The sequence below is a fragment of the Staurois parvus genome, unplaced genomic scaffold (genome assembly GCF_062004578.1).
Source record: "Staurois parvus isolate SC_StPar_1 unplaced genomic scaffold, SC_StPar_1.0 ptg000293l, whole genome shotgun sequence".
Classification (NCBI taxonomy): Eukaryota; Metazoa; Chordata; class Amphibia; order Anura; family Ranidae; genus Staurois; species Staurois parvus.
Window position 1 is genome coordinate 1192151 of NW_028318089.1, and position 15325 is coordinate 1207475.

Here is a 15325-nt window from a genome sequence, read left to right on the forward strand (position 1 = left end):
GGGGGCCACATTGTATGTTTTATAAATCAGAGCCCCCTTGCATCAGAGGACCTGCTAAAATGTTGCAGTAGGCCATAGTTTGGAGACCGCTAGATTAGAGAGTGTAGCCTTGACATCTGATTACATGCCCAGGTAGTTTTTATTTGGGTGCAATGCACAAGCCTGCCTGCTATTTGACCAGTAGAGGGCAGTAGGAAGCAGAGGGTGCTGGGTGCTACAAACTCATCCAGAGTCACACAGGCAGACCAGAGTCAAATGTGAACTGACAAGCGGAGAAGCAGCCTGTGCTCTATTTCTCTCCCAATCTGCTTCATGTAGTGTATGTCTCCTCTGTGATACCTCTCCTTCTTGCTGTGTCAGGAGCTCACCTCCTGTTGTTTTGGCTTTTGTAGTCGGTTCTACACTTTTTGTCTCCTACACTTCTGACCTGACGCTTGCCAAGGACCAGACATGGGTGATGCTCATGGGTCATCCGCTGGCCCAGCTGACCTGCTTCTTTGTGACACCTTCACCCAGGTTCCTGGAGATGGGATGCTCCTTTCACTGCTCCTGACCCAGAAAGAACTGAAAATAGAGAGCCTGAATGCCACCTCGTCATCCCCCCACCCGTCATTCCATCTAACCGACTGCGTCAGCTGTCACTCCTTCAAGGGTAAAGACCCCAAAGACATCGGCGGCTATTTCACTGTTGTGTTTTATCCTCTCAGGGGGATGTTAGGATCTACAAACCACAGACAGCGAATTTCTAGGACGTTCCGCACAGAAGCGTCAAGGGACAAGGAGCAGAACATGAAACTTGCCAGGACCTGGACGGAGAAGATACGGCAGCTGTCCATGGAGCAAGGTAAAGGGGGCTACCTAGGGGGAAATTTATCAGCTTCTAAAAGTTTTGTCAAATATTTCACATGCTAGTCCAGGTAAGATCAGACTCAACAATCATGTCTCAGGTGCCAGCTAAGCTTGTCTCCACCAAAGCAATCAGTTGTACCAACAACAGGAATGGGGATCAGGCTGTACACTACACAATCACATCTCAGGGGCCAGCTCAGCTCAACTCTACAAAAGCAATCAGTTGTACCAGCAACAGGAATGGGGATCAGGCTGTACACTACACAATCGCATCTCAGGGGCCGGTTCAGCTCAACTCTACCAAAGCAATCAATTGTACCAACAACAGGAATGGGGATCAGGCTGTACACTACACAATCGCATCTCAGGGGCCGGTTCAGATCAACTCTAAGAAAGCAATCAGTTGTACCAGCAACTGGAATGGGGATCAGGCTGTACACTACACAGTTGCATCTCAGGAGCCGGTTTGGCTCAGGTCTACCAAAGCAATTGTACCAGCAACAGGAATGGGGATCAGGCTGTACACTACATAGTCGCATCTCAGGGGCCGGTTCAGCTCAACTCTACGAAAGCAATCAGTTGTACCAGCAACTGGAATGGGGATAAGGCTGTACGCTACACAGTCGCATCTCAGGGGCCGGTTCGGCTCAGGTCTACCAAAGCAATTAATTGTACTAGCAACAGGAATGGGGATCAGGCTGTACACTACACAATTGCATCTCAGGAGCCGGTTCAGCTCAACTCTATGAAAGCAATCAGTTGTACCAGCAACTTGAATGGGGATCAGGCTGTACACTACATAATCGCATCTCAGGGGCCGGTTCAGCTCAACTCTACCAGCAACTGGAATACCATACACTGAGATGCAAAATAATATTCTGTGTGAGTTCCTGTTGCTGGTCTAAAAGTTTTAGTTGTGGCACACTTTCCATGATGAAGTAATTGCATGTCAACAAATCCCTTGTTCAACAAACTTTACTAGTATTGTATACAGTGGTAGTTATATAGTGGACATGTGTAGTAGGTGAACCTATGAATTCAGTTGCTTTGTGACTTTATGAAGGTATAACCTGATCATTATATTTGTTACATTTCTGTTACTTACTAGCAGTAATTACAAGGTATGTCAAGTTCATCAGGGATTATGAAAAAGTTTTAAATGTCTGCTGTTGCAGTTTTTATATGTACTATAAAGCTGGGTGTACACACACAGATTTTTTTTCCTGTTCAACCAGCTAGACAGATCCCTGCATCAAGACAAATGATGTGCATACAGGATCTTTGCTGCTGTGCTATTATTTTCCAGCCAGCCCCCCTCTTTCCCCATCAGAATACATAGATCAGCGCTACAGCCATTGGTTGCAATGGCTGACCTAATGCTGGTTTTCAAGCATGACCGTTTTGACAGAAGCCAGTTGTTAGACCAGCTTCTATTGAACATAGAGCAGTACACATGTACCAAAAGTTGGCTAGTTCAGCAGTACGAGAACATTGAGTACATGTATACCCAGCTTTAGGCTACGTTCACACACATGGCCAGGGGCTCATAGTTTGCTACTTTCAGTGGTGGTGTAAGCCGTGTATCGGGGTGGGCTCCCCAGGATACAGTGAAGTCACGAACGAGGAAAGCAACTCCAACACCAGCTTTTGCCACAACAGAATTTTACTTAGATGTGGCAAATAAACACAACCACAAATGCTGGAAACATACAAAAAATTTACATACACCCAGCCCAAAGGCTGAGACCCTTGTGCTGCACAGCACGGCACTTTCTGATGATGAAGGTAGAAAGAGTAGTAATTTACCTACTGGCGGGCACAAATAAGCTGCCACACCTTACCTGTTATTACCCTAAAAGAGCAGGAATCAGTGTATGGGTGTATGGTATGGGCTAGCCTGCAGTGCAGCACAACAGCTTGCAATCTTACACAAATCTACAGTATTCCCTCTCCCATAACTGGTCCTGTAGCACGTGCCTGAGTATTCCTTCTGAGCAAAACGCCAGTCTGGCTTGAGCTTGTAGGATTTTATCAGCTCTCCAATGTGTAATGTCACTTTAGGTTGTGGAGTCCTTCCAATGATCAGTAACAACACTTGTGGCCTGACACAAGCAGAGACCCTAACTAACTAACTATAGGCCTGGACTCAGTCTCAAGGCGCCAACACTGAAATGAGGTGCGTGCACGATCTTACCGACCCAGGTCTGCTTTGTATCCACTGGTGACTCTGAACAGAACAAATGTCTCTCCAACAAGCATGCGGTCTTGCCGTATATGTTGCTTAGTTCCTCTGCTCTCATCAGCATTCCTGGCAGCAATCTCATCAGCTTCACTTAGCTGCAGCTCTGGTTACGGAGGGATGCTCTCACACCTGGATGTCATCAGATTCTCAGCTCACACGGCCCCCCTCATTCACCATTCTCCAGAACATGGCTGCCCTCTCTTCTTCCTGTTCTCTCTCAACTCTGTGTGAAAACTCCACCTCTTCATGAATATAGAAATATCTATGCAGTCTGAGGCTGTGTTAGAAAAACAGTGACATCTTGTGGCTAAACTGCAGAATGTCAGTCAAAACATTTAATTTACTCCACACAAGCAGTATTCAAACAATGAGAGCTGTTTCCCCATCTTACAGTGGCTAAACTCTACTTGTGGATATAGCAACACTCTGTGTTATAGCTGCATACAGACTAGCTAGTTAGCTGTGGGCAAAACTCCATAAAAATTCAGACAGTGCGCACCCAGGGTCATTCAGAGGCTCTATTCACATGTAACTGTTCATTTGACATTGGCAGCATTGGCAGAACAATGTTCATTTGACATTGATTGGTACAGAGTACAAATCTGACAGCTGCTGCTAATCACACATATTGGGGGTTATTTACTAAACCTGGAGAGTGCAAAATCTGGTGCAACTCAGCATAGTAACCAATCAGCTTCCAGGTTTTATTGCAAAGCTTAATTGAACAAGCTGAAGTTAGAAGCTGATTGGCCACCATGCACAGCTGCATCAGATTCTGATTAATATACAAAAAGATCCTCCTGCGCTTAAAGGAGTGCCTATCGTTGTAAGCAGCTGGCACTCAGACTGATACCATACAGTAAAACTAAAAAATGCGAAAAAGGTAGTGCAGCGCTCAATCACAGACTTATATCAAATATAAACAAGTGAATAAATAATGAAATAATGCTTATAAGTATAACACAGAAACACACGAATGGTCAAATGCAGCCAAGACCCTATTATACATATAAAGGTGACTAATAATATATAACAATAAACGTGCCCCCCTCACTCCCACTCTGTAGGGTGAGTAAAACTATTCCAGGTGGGTATGCACAGTTCATAAATAGTAAGTGATGGTGTTCAACACAGTAATAATTCATGCATTGTGCGCGATCACACAAAACTTCCAGTGCTGGTGAATGACTGTCCTCCTATGGCTGAATTGCCTCCTCACCTCCACTCTGCGGCCCAATGGGCCAATACGCCTTCAAGATCACTAGAGATCTTCCTCCAATACTGTCAAGTAGGCTCCTCCAGACCTCTTATCACATGGGGATGATACACTAGATGTCCTGGCTCCTGATCTCCGCTGAGTACACCACTCATCCAGATAATGCAAATATAAGGAGACACTCTGATAGTGCAGTATGCCAAAGTAAAAGTACTTTAATTGTAACAAACTGGCACTTACATTTCAGTTGTCATATTGCACAGTTTTCCCCCTAAGCATGGGTGTACTGCATGGGTAAAAAGTGCCTATTTCCTGGGTGAACTAAGATGGCGGCCGTACCGGAAGTACGTCACCGCTAGCCAGATACTGCGTCCTTGCTTATCTACGCGTTACGTCACCGTTCGCGTGACTTCATCAGGATCCTGCCTATGCATTTTTGCGGTGGACCAGTGCAGGCAACAATTAGAACCGCTAGCAAGACTACTGATCCACATCCCTGTGCAGCCATGAGATTGTGGCCTTAAAGGGCTCACTTATATATTCCCTGAGATGCGTTTCTCTGCATAACTCAACACAAGGGCACATATAAATCAATTGTTTTCTAGGTGCCTTGTTCACACCATAAAGGTGCAGTGCACTGTATAGAGATTTAGCTTGTTTGCATTTTTACACAGCATGACGCATAGTACTGCAATGCTTTGCAACTTGCTGCAGTACAAAGACTAAAATGAAATCAATAAAATTTTGTGACACTTCAATAAAGGTGGGAACAGGGGCGGACTGACCATTTGGAAACTCAGGCACTGCCCAAGGGCCTGGGGTCAGTAGGGGGCCCCATTAGATGCCCCTGGTACCTTTTTTCATAGGCTTTTTTGAGTTTGGGCAAGGACACAGGGGCCCCATGTGTTGTCAGTCCACCCCTTGTATAATGTACTGCCTCTATACAGCAACACATTTTGGTGTGTTGACTGGTATGAATGAGCCCTAACTGTGTACTGAGCGCAGAATTGTTAGTGATCAGACCTTTCTTCATGATCCACTCAGGAAGCAGCAGTTGCGTTTTCTCCAGAACGTCTAATTTTCTGATTCCACTCACCTGACAGTTTTTGCAAACTCTTCACTAGAGATCAATGAGTAAGCTCAGGAGGCTGCAATCAGAAGGACAATTGGAAGTGGGGGAGGGGGTATGTGACAGAATTTCCCCATCTTCATACATATGGACTTGTTAGGTTAACCCCTTTTACACTCGGTAGGGTGGAATGGGCTGCCTGATCATGTGACCACTGTGATTGGCAGTTTCAGTGGTCACATGATTGGGAGCAGGTCCCACCAGCTCCCAATCATTACTAGAGAATAGGAACTGTCTTTGACAGATCAGTCTCTGTGCTGGGAGTAAGTGTGCCACCCATGGACACATATGTGGGTATGTGGCTGGTTAGGGTTGCCTCCTCATCCCTTTAAGCCTGAACACATATTAATGACACAGGTTCTGAGGCTAATTTAATGCAGATAAGGCACCAAGTGAGTTTAATTGCCACCTTAATAATTTATTTATTACAGGTACTTATATAGCACCATCTATATAAGCAGCACTTTACATACTGTATATACTGTACATTCACATCAGTCCCTAACCCTCAAGGGGTGCACAATCTAAGGTCCCTAACTCACATTCATACATACACATACTAGGGTCAATTTAGACAGGATCCAAGTAACCTACCAGTATGTCTTTGGAGTGTGGGAGGAAACCAGAGTACCCAGAGGAAACCCATATAGGCATAGGGAGAACATGCAAACTCCAGGCAGGTGGTGCTGTGTTTGGGATTCGAACCCACAACTGCCAGACGGAAGTGCCAACCATTTAGCCACTGTACTTTAATATGGGTTTGCTTTTAAAGGGATGATGTGGCAAGCCTATGGCTGGTAAAGCCCACCCTCTTTGCCCCCACAAATATGCATTACATGGACTGAAGGAGGTTAAACAGTACAAGGCACAAAATAAAGCACCCTTCAGAATTCATTTTATACTGGAAGTAAAGCTGGCCAGACAACATGCAATCTAATCATACCATTTTTGTACAATCGCTTTTAGACATTTTAGTAAATCTATGTAAAATTACGGCAAATATAAACAATTTATTTGATTGTTATCAAATCTGGTAAGCCCTTGTGCTACATAGTTGATGAAAGATCTAAAGAGATTGTACAAACAGATTATATAGTGTAAGGGCTCCTACACATTATTACAGGTAGTTCTATAGCACCATCAATTTTACACAGTGCTTTCCACCTATTGTACATCCTCAAGGAGGTTACAATCTAAGGTCCCTAACTCACATTCATACATATACTAGGACCAATTTAGACAGGAGCCAATTAGCCTACTGGCATGTCTTTGTAGTGTGGAAGGAAACCAGAGCACCCAGGGGAAAACCTCACAGGCACCAGGAGAATATGCAAACTCCATGTAGGTGGTGCCATACTTGGGATTTGAACCAACAACCCTAGTATTGCCAGACAGAAGTGCTAACCATTTATCCACATCAGATTCAATTGAAACTACACAATGTTATGGTAACAAAAAAAAACAACAGTGGGCCCTCTTTGCAATGGCCACGGCTGCATGGATCTGGGGAGAAGAGATATGACCACTAGGGTTCCCAGGAGATTAAACAAAATGTTATGGTTTCACAACTTTAGGACCAGGCCAATATTGACACTTTTTGTTCACAAGTAAAAATCAAATTATATATATATTTGGGTGAAAAAGGTAAAAACTTAGCAAGCGCTTACAGTAGCAGCTATAGCACCAAAAAGGAACCACAGACCTTTTCAAGAGTAATAGAGGAAAAAACAGTGCAGCGCTAAAAACAAAATTATGACATCATACTGTAGAATACCTCAAAGGAACAATATAAAGTCCTGTAACCACCATATGTTAAGTGGTATGCGTAACAATATCTCTAAGGTATATCAAAATATTCATCCCATAGAAATGCAATTTTAAATATATATAACAATGTGACAAGGTGCCAAGTGACAATATAAGGTCAAAATTGGATAATAGCAGATGTAACAGCTACAAGATCACAGTGTGAGCTCTTGGTGATCTATTGATAAGCGACAAGTGGTAAGAGTGCGCACTCATCGGAAGCACAATCTTAATGTGCATTAATCAGATAAATGGAGGTCTCCTTTAGGGTACAGCCTGGTGCAAGATCCCCTCCTCTGTAGATCTGGGAGTTAAAGATGTCACTCAGAGGGCCCCTTTAACGGGTAGTCTGCGAAGGGGTCTGGTCATAGGCTTCCCTCTCTAGGTCCGGATAGATCACCTGGGGTCCTGGGATGGGGTTTAATTGCTCGGTACAGAGCAAGAAACATAGATTCCCATAGTGTAGTATTTAATGGTGTTTATTAGGTAAATAATATTAAAATATAGAGCACCAGAGCATAAAAAATCATACATGGGGTAAATAAAGATGATAACAGCAAGCAGGCTGCTGTGTGCATGGACCAGCTGGTTTGGCAAGATGACCACTGGACCTCCGTGATCCGGTGGTGTGACGTCACGGCTTTCAAAGGCTCCTCCTAGATGCGTTTCGTATCCACATACGTCATCAGTAGGGGTGTTGCCAAGGTAGCCGGACGTCTGAAACAATCCTATTTATAGCCACAAGGATGCGCGGCCATAAAATGCTAACATCATATACTGTAATTTAATATTACATATTGCACAAATAATCTAAATGCCCTATAAAATAAATAATTAAAAATAATAAAAATATTAATAATAATGATATTAAATTTGTATGAACCTAGGACTACTGAATGTCCAGAATAACATATAAACATATTCATTAGAAGATGTACTATAAAACTGTATATATATATATATATATATTGTGACAGGATGAACGGCGAGGTGATAGAGGGACGCTATGTGTCACCTCGCATATGCTCATACCTGACCGTTTAGGTGGAGTCCACTCCGGGTTTTCGGGGCCACAGTTAAGCAGGTGGGTCCGGACCAGAGTTTGGGCTCCACTGATGACCACCAACAGGTGGTATAAATAAGGCAGGGCTGGAGCAAGGAGTTGCTCGTGGCCTGGGACTCAGAGAGGTGTTCTGAGAGAGCTGTGTGTATGGACTATACCTGCAAGAAAAGGTTTGCTGTTACTTTGTTTTGGTGACAGGGAGAAGCCCTTCACCTCTGAGAGAGGAATCATCTGCTGTTTAGTTAGTGCCTGGATGGCAAGGGTTTATTTTGATGTTTTGTTTATTTTGATATTTCTTGCAAACCTTTTTAATAAAACTGACATCCAGTCAGATTTTGACGAAAGCCTGCTGTGCGGTCTACCTTTGTCCCAGGGAAGGAGATCCCCCACCTGAGCTAACCCCACATATGGTGGAGGATGCGGGCACTTCCTGAGCAAGTGGGAAGATGGAGGAAATAATAAGAGCCTTGCTGCAGGCCAATGCAGCACAACGGGAGACAAATCGCCAGTTTGCGGAGGCCCAAGAAGCAGACCGAGAGCTCCTTAAGCAGGTGGCCCAACACCTATTAGAATTAAAGAAGGAATCTGCAGATCCACTGCCAGTGGAGCAGAAAATGGCGCGGGCCAGCTATGTTTTGCAGAAGATGATGTGGAGGCCTATCTCACAACTTTTGAAAGGGTTGCTGTTCGGGAAGGATGGAAAAAGGAGCAATGGGCAGGACTGCTTGCACCATTTTTGACAGGTGAATCCCAAAAAGCCTATTATGACCTGGAACCAGGGGATGCCCAGGACTATGAGAAACTGAAGGCTGAGGTCCTTGCACGCCTGGGTGTCACCATTGCAGTCCGGGCTCAGCGGGTGCATCAGTGGCATTTTAGGGCTGACAAACCACCCAGATCTCAGATGTTCGATTTGATACATCTCTCCAAAAAGTGGCTCCACCCCAGCAGTTAGGAGTCAGGCGGACTCCACCCCGGCAGACAGGAAGTCTCTGCCGTGGAGTCAGGTGGGCTACACCTAGGAGAGGTGGCAGCCAAAAGCAGCAAGGGGCTGCTACAGAATAGCTGTGTGCTAAAGGTTCGCTGGGTGCCAAAAGAACCTTTTGGGAAGAGTCTGCAGGAGGCAGACTTAAAACTGCTTGCAAGCCAGGAGGCTGAATATTGTTTTGCTTGATGATGGATACCCCTGCGTGGGAAGAATTCTTGTTTATTTGAACTTTCTTGTAAATAAAATTGGCCAAAAAGGGCCTTTAACAGATGCGAGTTGCTGTGTTTTGAAGAAGAGCTCTACCACTTGAAGCGAGTTCCCACAATATATATATGCAATATAATTATTATTCATAAAACCAGTGACTCAGATAGGATGTAAGTCATCAAAAATATTAAATAAATACAATATAGTGCAAATTTCTAGACCTGCCGGTAACGGATGTCCGGAACATGTTAACAATATATAAAAATAGATCTAAAATGCACTGAGAAGGTGTGTAATGCGAAAATCCAGTCTAAACCTGCAAGAGAGGGAGCATAAAATGAAAAACCCAAAATATTAAGAGGGCTAAAATAAGTCTGGAAACTAAAGGGTGTGTCAACTGTTGTCTATGAAACAGTTGATTTCAATATCAACATTATGACCTGCCTGGGTCAAAGTCTTCATTTGGTATATCCACTTGGTTTCCATTTGGGATACCTGCCTACATCTGTTGGAACCCCGCCAACGATGTTGTACAATGTCTATGCCTACAAATTTGAGAGACGACGGATCCCTATGGTGGAAATACCTAAAGTGCTTTGATAGCGAGTGTTCTCTGAAGCTTTTTTTAATATTGTAAATGTGCTCGCGAAACCTGTCTCGCAGTCTTCTAGTTGTCCAGCCAACATACTGCTTCCTGCATGGGCATTCCAGAAGATATACGGCATATCAACTATTACAGGTAATAAAAGATGAGATGTCATAGGTTTTCCCAGTTGTACATGATGTGAATGTCTCTATCTTCCTTTTAGACATCTTACTATGTTGGCATATCTGGCATTTTTTACATGGGTAGAAGCCCTTTAAATTAGTAAATACGCTAGGTTTGGGAGGAGGATCGATCACATTTGGACGGATTTTATTCCTAAGGGTCTGGGCCTTCCTAAAAACAATCTCAGGTTTATCCAGTAAGGCCCGAGAGAGAATCAGGTCGGCCTTGAGGACATTCCAGTTCTTTGTAATGATTTTGCTAATGGCCTTGTGTTGTATGGAAAAAGAAGTGACGAAGGGACAGAATTTGTTGTCCCTCTGCCTTGGCAGGCCAGACAGCATATCATCACGATTTATTTTAGCTACATTGTCAATTTCAAAGTCTAAGGCATTTTCTTAATATCCTTTTTCAACAAACTGTTGTCTTAGGATAGCAGCTTTGGTATGGTAGGTATCAATGTCGGTACAGTTGCATCTAACCCTCATAAACTGACTTTTAGGAATGTTTGACAGCCATAACGGGTGGTGGCAACTATCAGTCGGAATGTAGCTATTCCTGTCGGTTTGTTTGAAGAAAGCTTCTGTAGTACAGTGCCCTCCTTTATTAAGTATAGTAATATCCAGGAAATTGATCCTATCAGTACTGTATTCAAAGGTGAGCTGAATGTTTAAATTGTTGTTATTCAAGGTGCCAAAGAAATTTACAAGGGCTGTTTCTTCACCTTGCCATAGAATGAGGACATCGTCTATATATCGTTTATAGAATAGCAATTCTGGCCACTCCCTGGAATAGATGACATCCTCCTCCCATCTGGCCATGAAGAGGTTGGCCAGGCTGGGGGCAAATTTGGCCCCCATTGCGACGCCTCTGGTTTGCAAGTAATAGGTTTTATTAAACCAGAAATAGTTCTTTCGCATTGCGAAATCTAATATATAATCTATATATTCCCTGATCCTGGAACATAGAGATCCTATACTGCTAATGATAGGTCTTCCTGGAGGGTGCACCGGAGCTTTGTGTACCTTAGGCAAGCAGTAAAAAATCGGTAGTCGAGGGGCCTTAGGGCAGAGGTACACTTTCTCCTTTTTAGTAATCACATTGTTCTCATAACCTTTATTAATCAGACATTTTAGAGAACGTTTAAATTGGATAAGAGGGTTTCTTGATAATATAGTATAAGTATCTGTGTCCCCGAGGATCCTTTGGGATTCTGCCATGTAGTCCATTTTGCTAAGGACTACTACGCCACCCCCCTTATCTGCAGGCCTTATTACCAAGTCCTTATTATTTAGCAGGGAATCCAGTCCTATCTCTATGTCCTTAGGGTTATATGGGTGTTTAGGTATGATGGCCTCAATATCTTTCAATACCAACTCTTTAAAAATGTTCACATATGATTGTGTCTGAGGTGGGGGGGTGGAACAGGGAGGCATTACGTAGGTTAGAGCCAGTAGAATGAGTAGTTGTGTTCCCTTCGGTTATAGGTGTATTTAGAAAATATATTTTGATAGATAATTTTCTAGTAAATCTGTGAATATCCACATAGGTCTGAAATTTGTTAAACCTAGCCTTAGATGCGTACTTGAGGCCTTTATCAAGGACTCCAAGTCTTGTTGTGTTAAGGCAACACCACTGAGATTGAAGATACCTTTGTCAGTTAGGTTCTTCTCTTTTTTGGATCTATTGATCCTTTTTCCTCCTCTATTTCCTCTGACCTTATGCTTCTTTTCCGAGTATTGCCTCCTCCTAAAAAATGAGGCTGTTGATAGGAATCTGTATGATGATTCCTAGGGTCATGGTCATAATGGTCATCTTGATGACTATCATTTCTTGGTTGGGGGTAATACAGTGTATGGGGTTGTCTATTAAAATTAAATTTGGAATTACAGGGTGTTGCCCAGTTCCTTCTAGGTGACTCTTGCCAAATCAGCTGGTCAGTGCACACAGCAGCCTGCTTGCTGCTATCATCTTTATTTACCCCATGTATTATTTTTTATGCTCTGGTGCTCTATATTTTAACATTATTTACCTAATAAACACCATTAAATACTACACTATGGGAATCTATGTTTTTTGCTCTGTACCGAGCAATTAAACCCCATCCCAGGACCCCAGGTGATCTATCCAGGCCTAAAGAGGGAAGCCTATGACCAGACCCCTTCGCAGACTACCCGTTAAAGGGGCCCTCTGAGTGACATCTTTAACACCCAGATCTACAGAGGAGGGGATCTTGCACCAGGCTGTACCCTAAAGGAGACCTCCATTTATCTGATTAATGCGCATTAAGATTGCGCTTCCGGTGAGTGCGCACTCTTACCACTTGTCGCTTATCACCAGATCACCAATAGCTCACACTGTGATCTTGTAGCTGTTACATCTGCTATTATCCAATTTTGAAATTATATTGTCACTTGGCACCTTTTCACGTTGTTATATATATTTATAATTGCATTTCTATGGGATAAATATTTTGATATACCTTAGAGATATTGTTACGCATACCACTTAACATATGGTGGTTACAGGACTTTATATTGTTCCTTTGAGGTATTCTACAGTATGATGTCATAATTTTGTTTTTAGCGCTGCACTGTTTTTTCTTCTATATATATATATATTTATTTTAGAAGAGGTCCTAGAGAATAAAATGGCGGTCGTTGCAATTTTTTCATGTCACACGGTATTTGCGCAGTGGTTTTTTAAACACAATTTTTTTTGGGAAAACAATACACTTTAATAAATTAAAAAAATACAATATATAAACCAATTTTTTGTACAATATGAATGATGATGCTACACCAAGTAAACAGATACCTAACAATCTCCATAGGCAACACTTTAAATATTTTTACAGGTTACCAGTTTAGAGTTACAGAGGAGATCTAGTGCTAGAATTATTGCACTTGCTGTGACATTTGAGGTGATACCGCACGTGTGTGGTGTGAACACCATTTACATATGTAGGCATAACCTATTTATGTGTTCTCTACTGCGTGCGAGCATGAGGTGGGAGGGGACACTTTGAACATTTTTAAAAAAATTATTTATTTTAATATATATTTTTTATTTTTACACTGTCCCTTAATTTTTTTTTTTAAGTTTTATTCCTATCACAAGGAACGTAAACATCCCTTGTGATAGAACTAAGGCATGATAGGTTCACTTTATAGAGAGCTCTGGGGTCAGTAAGACGCCACATCTCTCCTCTACAATGTAAATATTAGATAAATAAAAAACAAAACATTGATCTAATACATTAAAAAAATGGCCTTGTTTACATCGGTTGTGAACTGGAAGTGATGTCATGATGTTGCACCGGTCCTCCTAGGCCATAGAGATCAGTGGAGGCCATCTTTCCTCTGCTCACCTCTGTGGTCAGCTGCCCACTAGTGCCAGATCGGTTCCCGGGTTCACCGATCATCCAGGTAAGCCCAAGAACTACCAGAAAGCAGTGGGGGTGGGGGTGTGACCTTTTAACAGAAAGACGGGCACCTGAGGAACATTTTAATACTGGGGTTATGGAATCTACCTGCAGCCATAACCTGGTATTAAACATCAAAATAATGTAATTTAAAAAAAAATAACAAACAGCTTTATACTTACCTGTATTCCATTGCACAGAGTGGCCCCAATCCTCCTCTTCTGGGGCCCCCCACCAGCACTTCTGGCTCCTCCTAGTGAGTGCCCCAATAAGAAGGCGCTTCCTGGGGGAGCACTCATTCAGGCTTGCTCCTGAGCCGCTCTGCCTGCATTTAAGACACAGACAACAGGGCTCAGCCCTGACTCCCGATCCCTCCTTACTGGTTTTGAATCTTTGATTGACAGCAGTGGGAGCCTATGGTTCTCGCTGCTTCAGCAAACCTCATGAGACCAGGAAGTGAGAGAGAGTTGCTGCAGAATGCATTAAGGTGAAACATGTTTAGGCTTTATAACCACTTTAAGGTATAGTCAGGGGCGGACTGACAACTCATGGGGCCCCCGGGCAATAGGGGATCATGGGGCCCCTGTGTCCTTGCCCAAACTAAAAAAGCCTATGAAAAAGGTACCAGGGGCATCTCATGGGGCCCCCTACTGACCCCGGGCCCTCACGCAGTGCCCAAATGGTCAGTCCGTCCCTGGGTATAGTACATGCCAACCTCCCAACAGTATACAAGTGTATGCAGATACCAGGCATAGAAAACAATGCACAGATGCTGGGGTGAAGGGGAATGGCAGCATTCTCTAGGGCTTTTCAAATGTAAATAAAAATTATGCCAGCTGTGTTGACACTGCATTGGCTCTGGGCAATGTAAACAGTTCTCAACAATGCATACAGTTTTCTCTGTTTACCTTAACCACTTGCCCTCCAGAGGGTTTACCCCCCTTCCTGACCAGGCCATTTTTTGCGATACCGCGCTGCGTAACTTTAACTGATAATTGCGCGGTCATTCAACGCTGCACCCAAATGAAATTTACGTCCTTTTTTCACCTCAGGAATAGAGCTTTCTTTTGATGGTATTTAATCAGCTCTGCATTTTTTTGTGCACTATAAACAATTTTGAGGAAAAAACAATATTTTTGACTTTTTGCTATTAAACATGTCGAATACAAAATAAAAAAGAATCTAATTTCATTATAAATTTAGGCCAAAATGTATTCTGCTCCATGTCTTTGCTAAAAAGAAATCCCACTACGTTCAAATGAACTGGTTTATAATGTCTACAAATGGTGGTATATATGCTGGAATTGTATTTTTATTACTAGCAATGGCAGTGATCAGCGACTTATAGTGGGACTGCGGTGGGCATTCTTACACGGGGGGGGGGACTGACTTGGTGTCACTGACATCCCCAGTGACACCAATACAATGATCAGTGTTAACCAGTTGCCTACTGGGCACTTTTATGTCCTTCCTGCCCAGACAATTTTCAGCTTTCAGCTTTGAATGGCAATTGAACGGTCATGCAGCACTGTGCCCATATGAAATTTTTATAATTTTTTTCACACAAATAGAGCTTCTTTTGGTGGTATTCAATTGCCACTGGGTGTTTTAATTTTTGTACTATAAACAAAAAAA

The 15325-nt window shown here is 43.0% G+C and overlaps 1 protein-coding gene across 1 annotated transcript in view; it reads left to right on the forward strand.

Moving 5' to 3' along the window:
* The first annotated feature begins 269 nt into the window (after positions 1-269).
* Positions 270-15325, forward strand: part of SPHK1 (sphingosine kinase 1) — a 65395-nt gene continuing 50339 nt past the window's right edge. The window contains exon 1 of the mRNA XM_089682656.1: positions 270-844. Coding sequence (XP_089538782.1) covers positions 451-844 — 394 coding nt within the window. The 5' untranslated portion in view covers positions 270-450. The remainder of the gene's footprint in view (positions 845-15325) is intronic.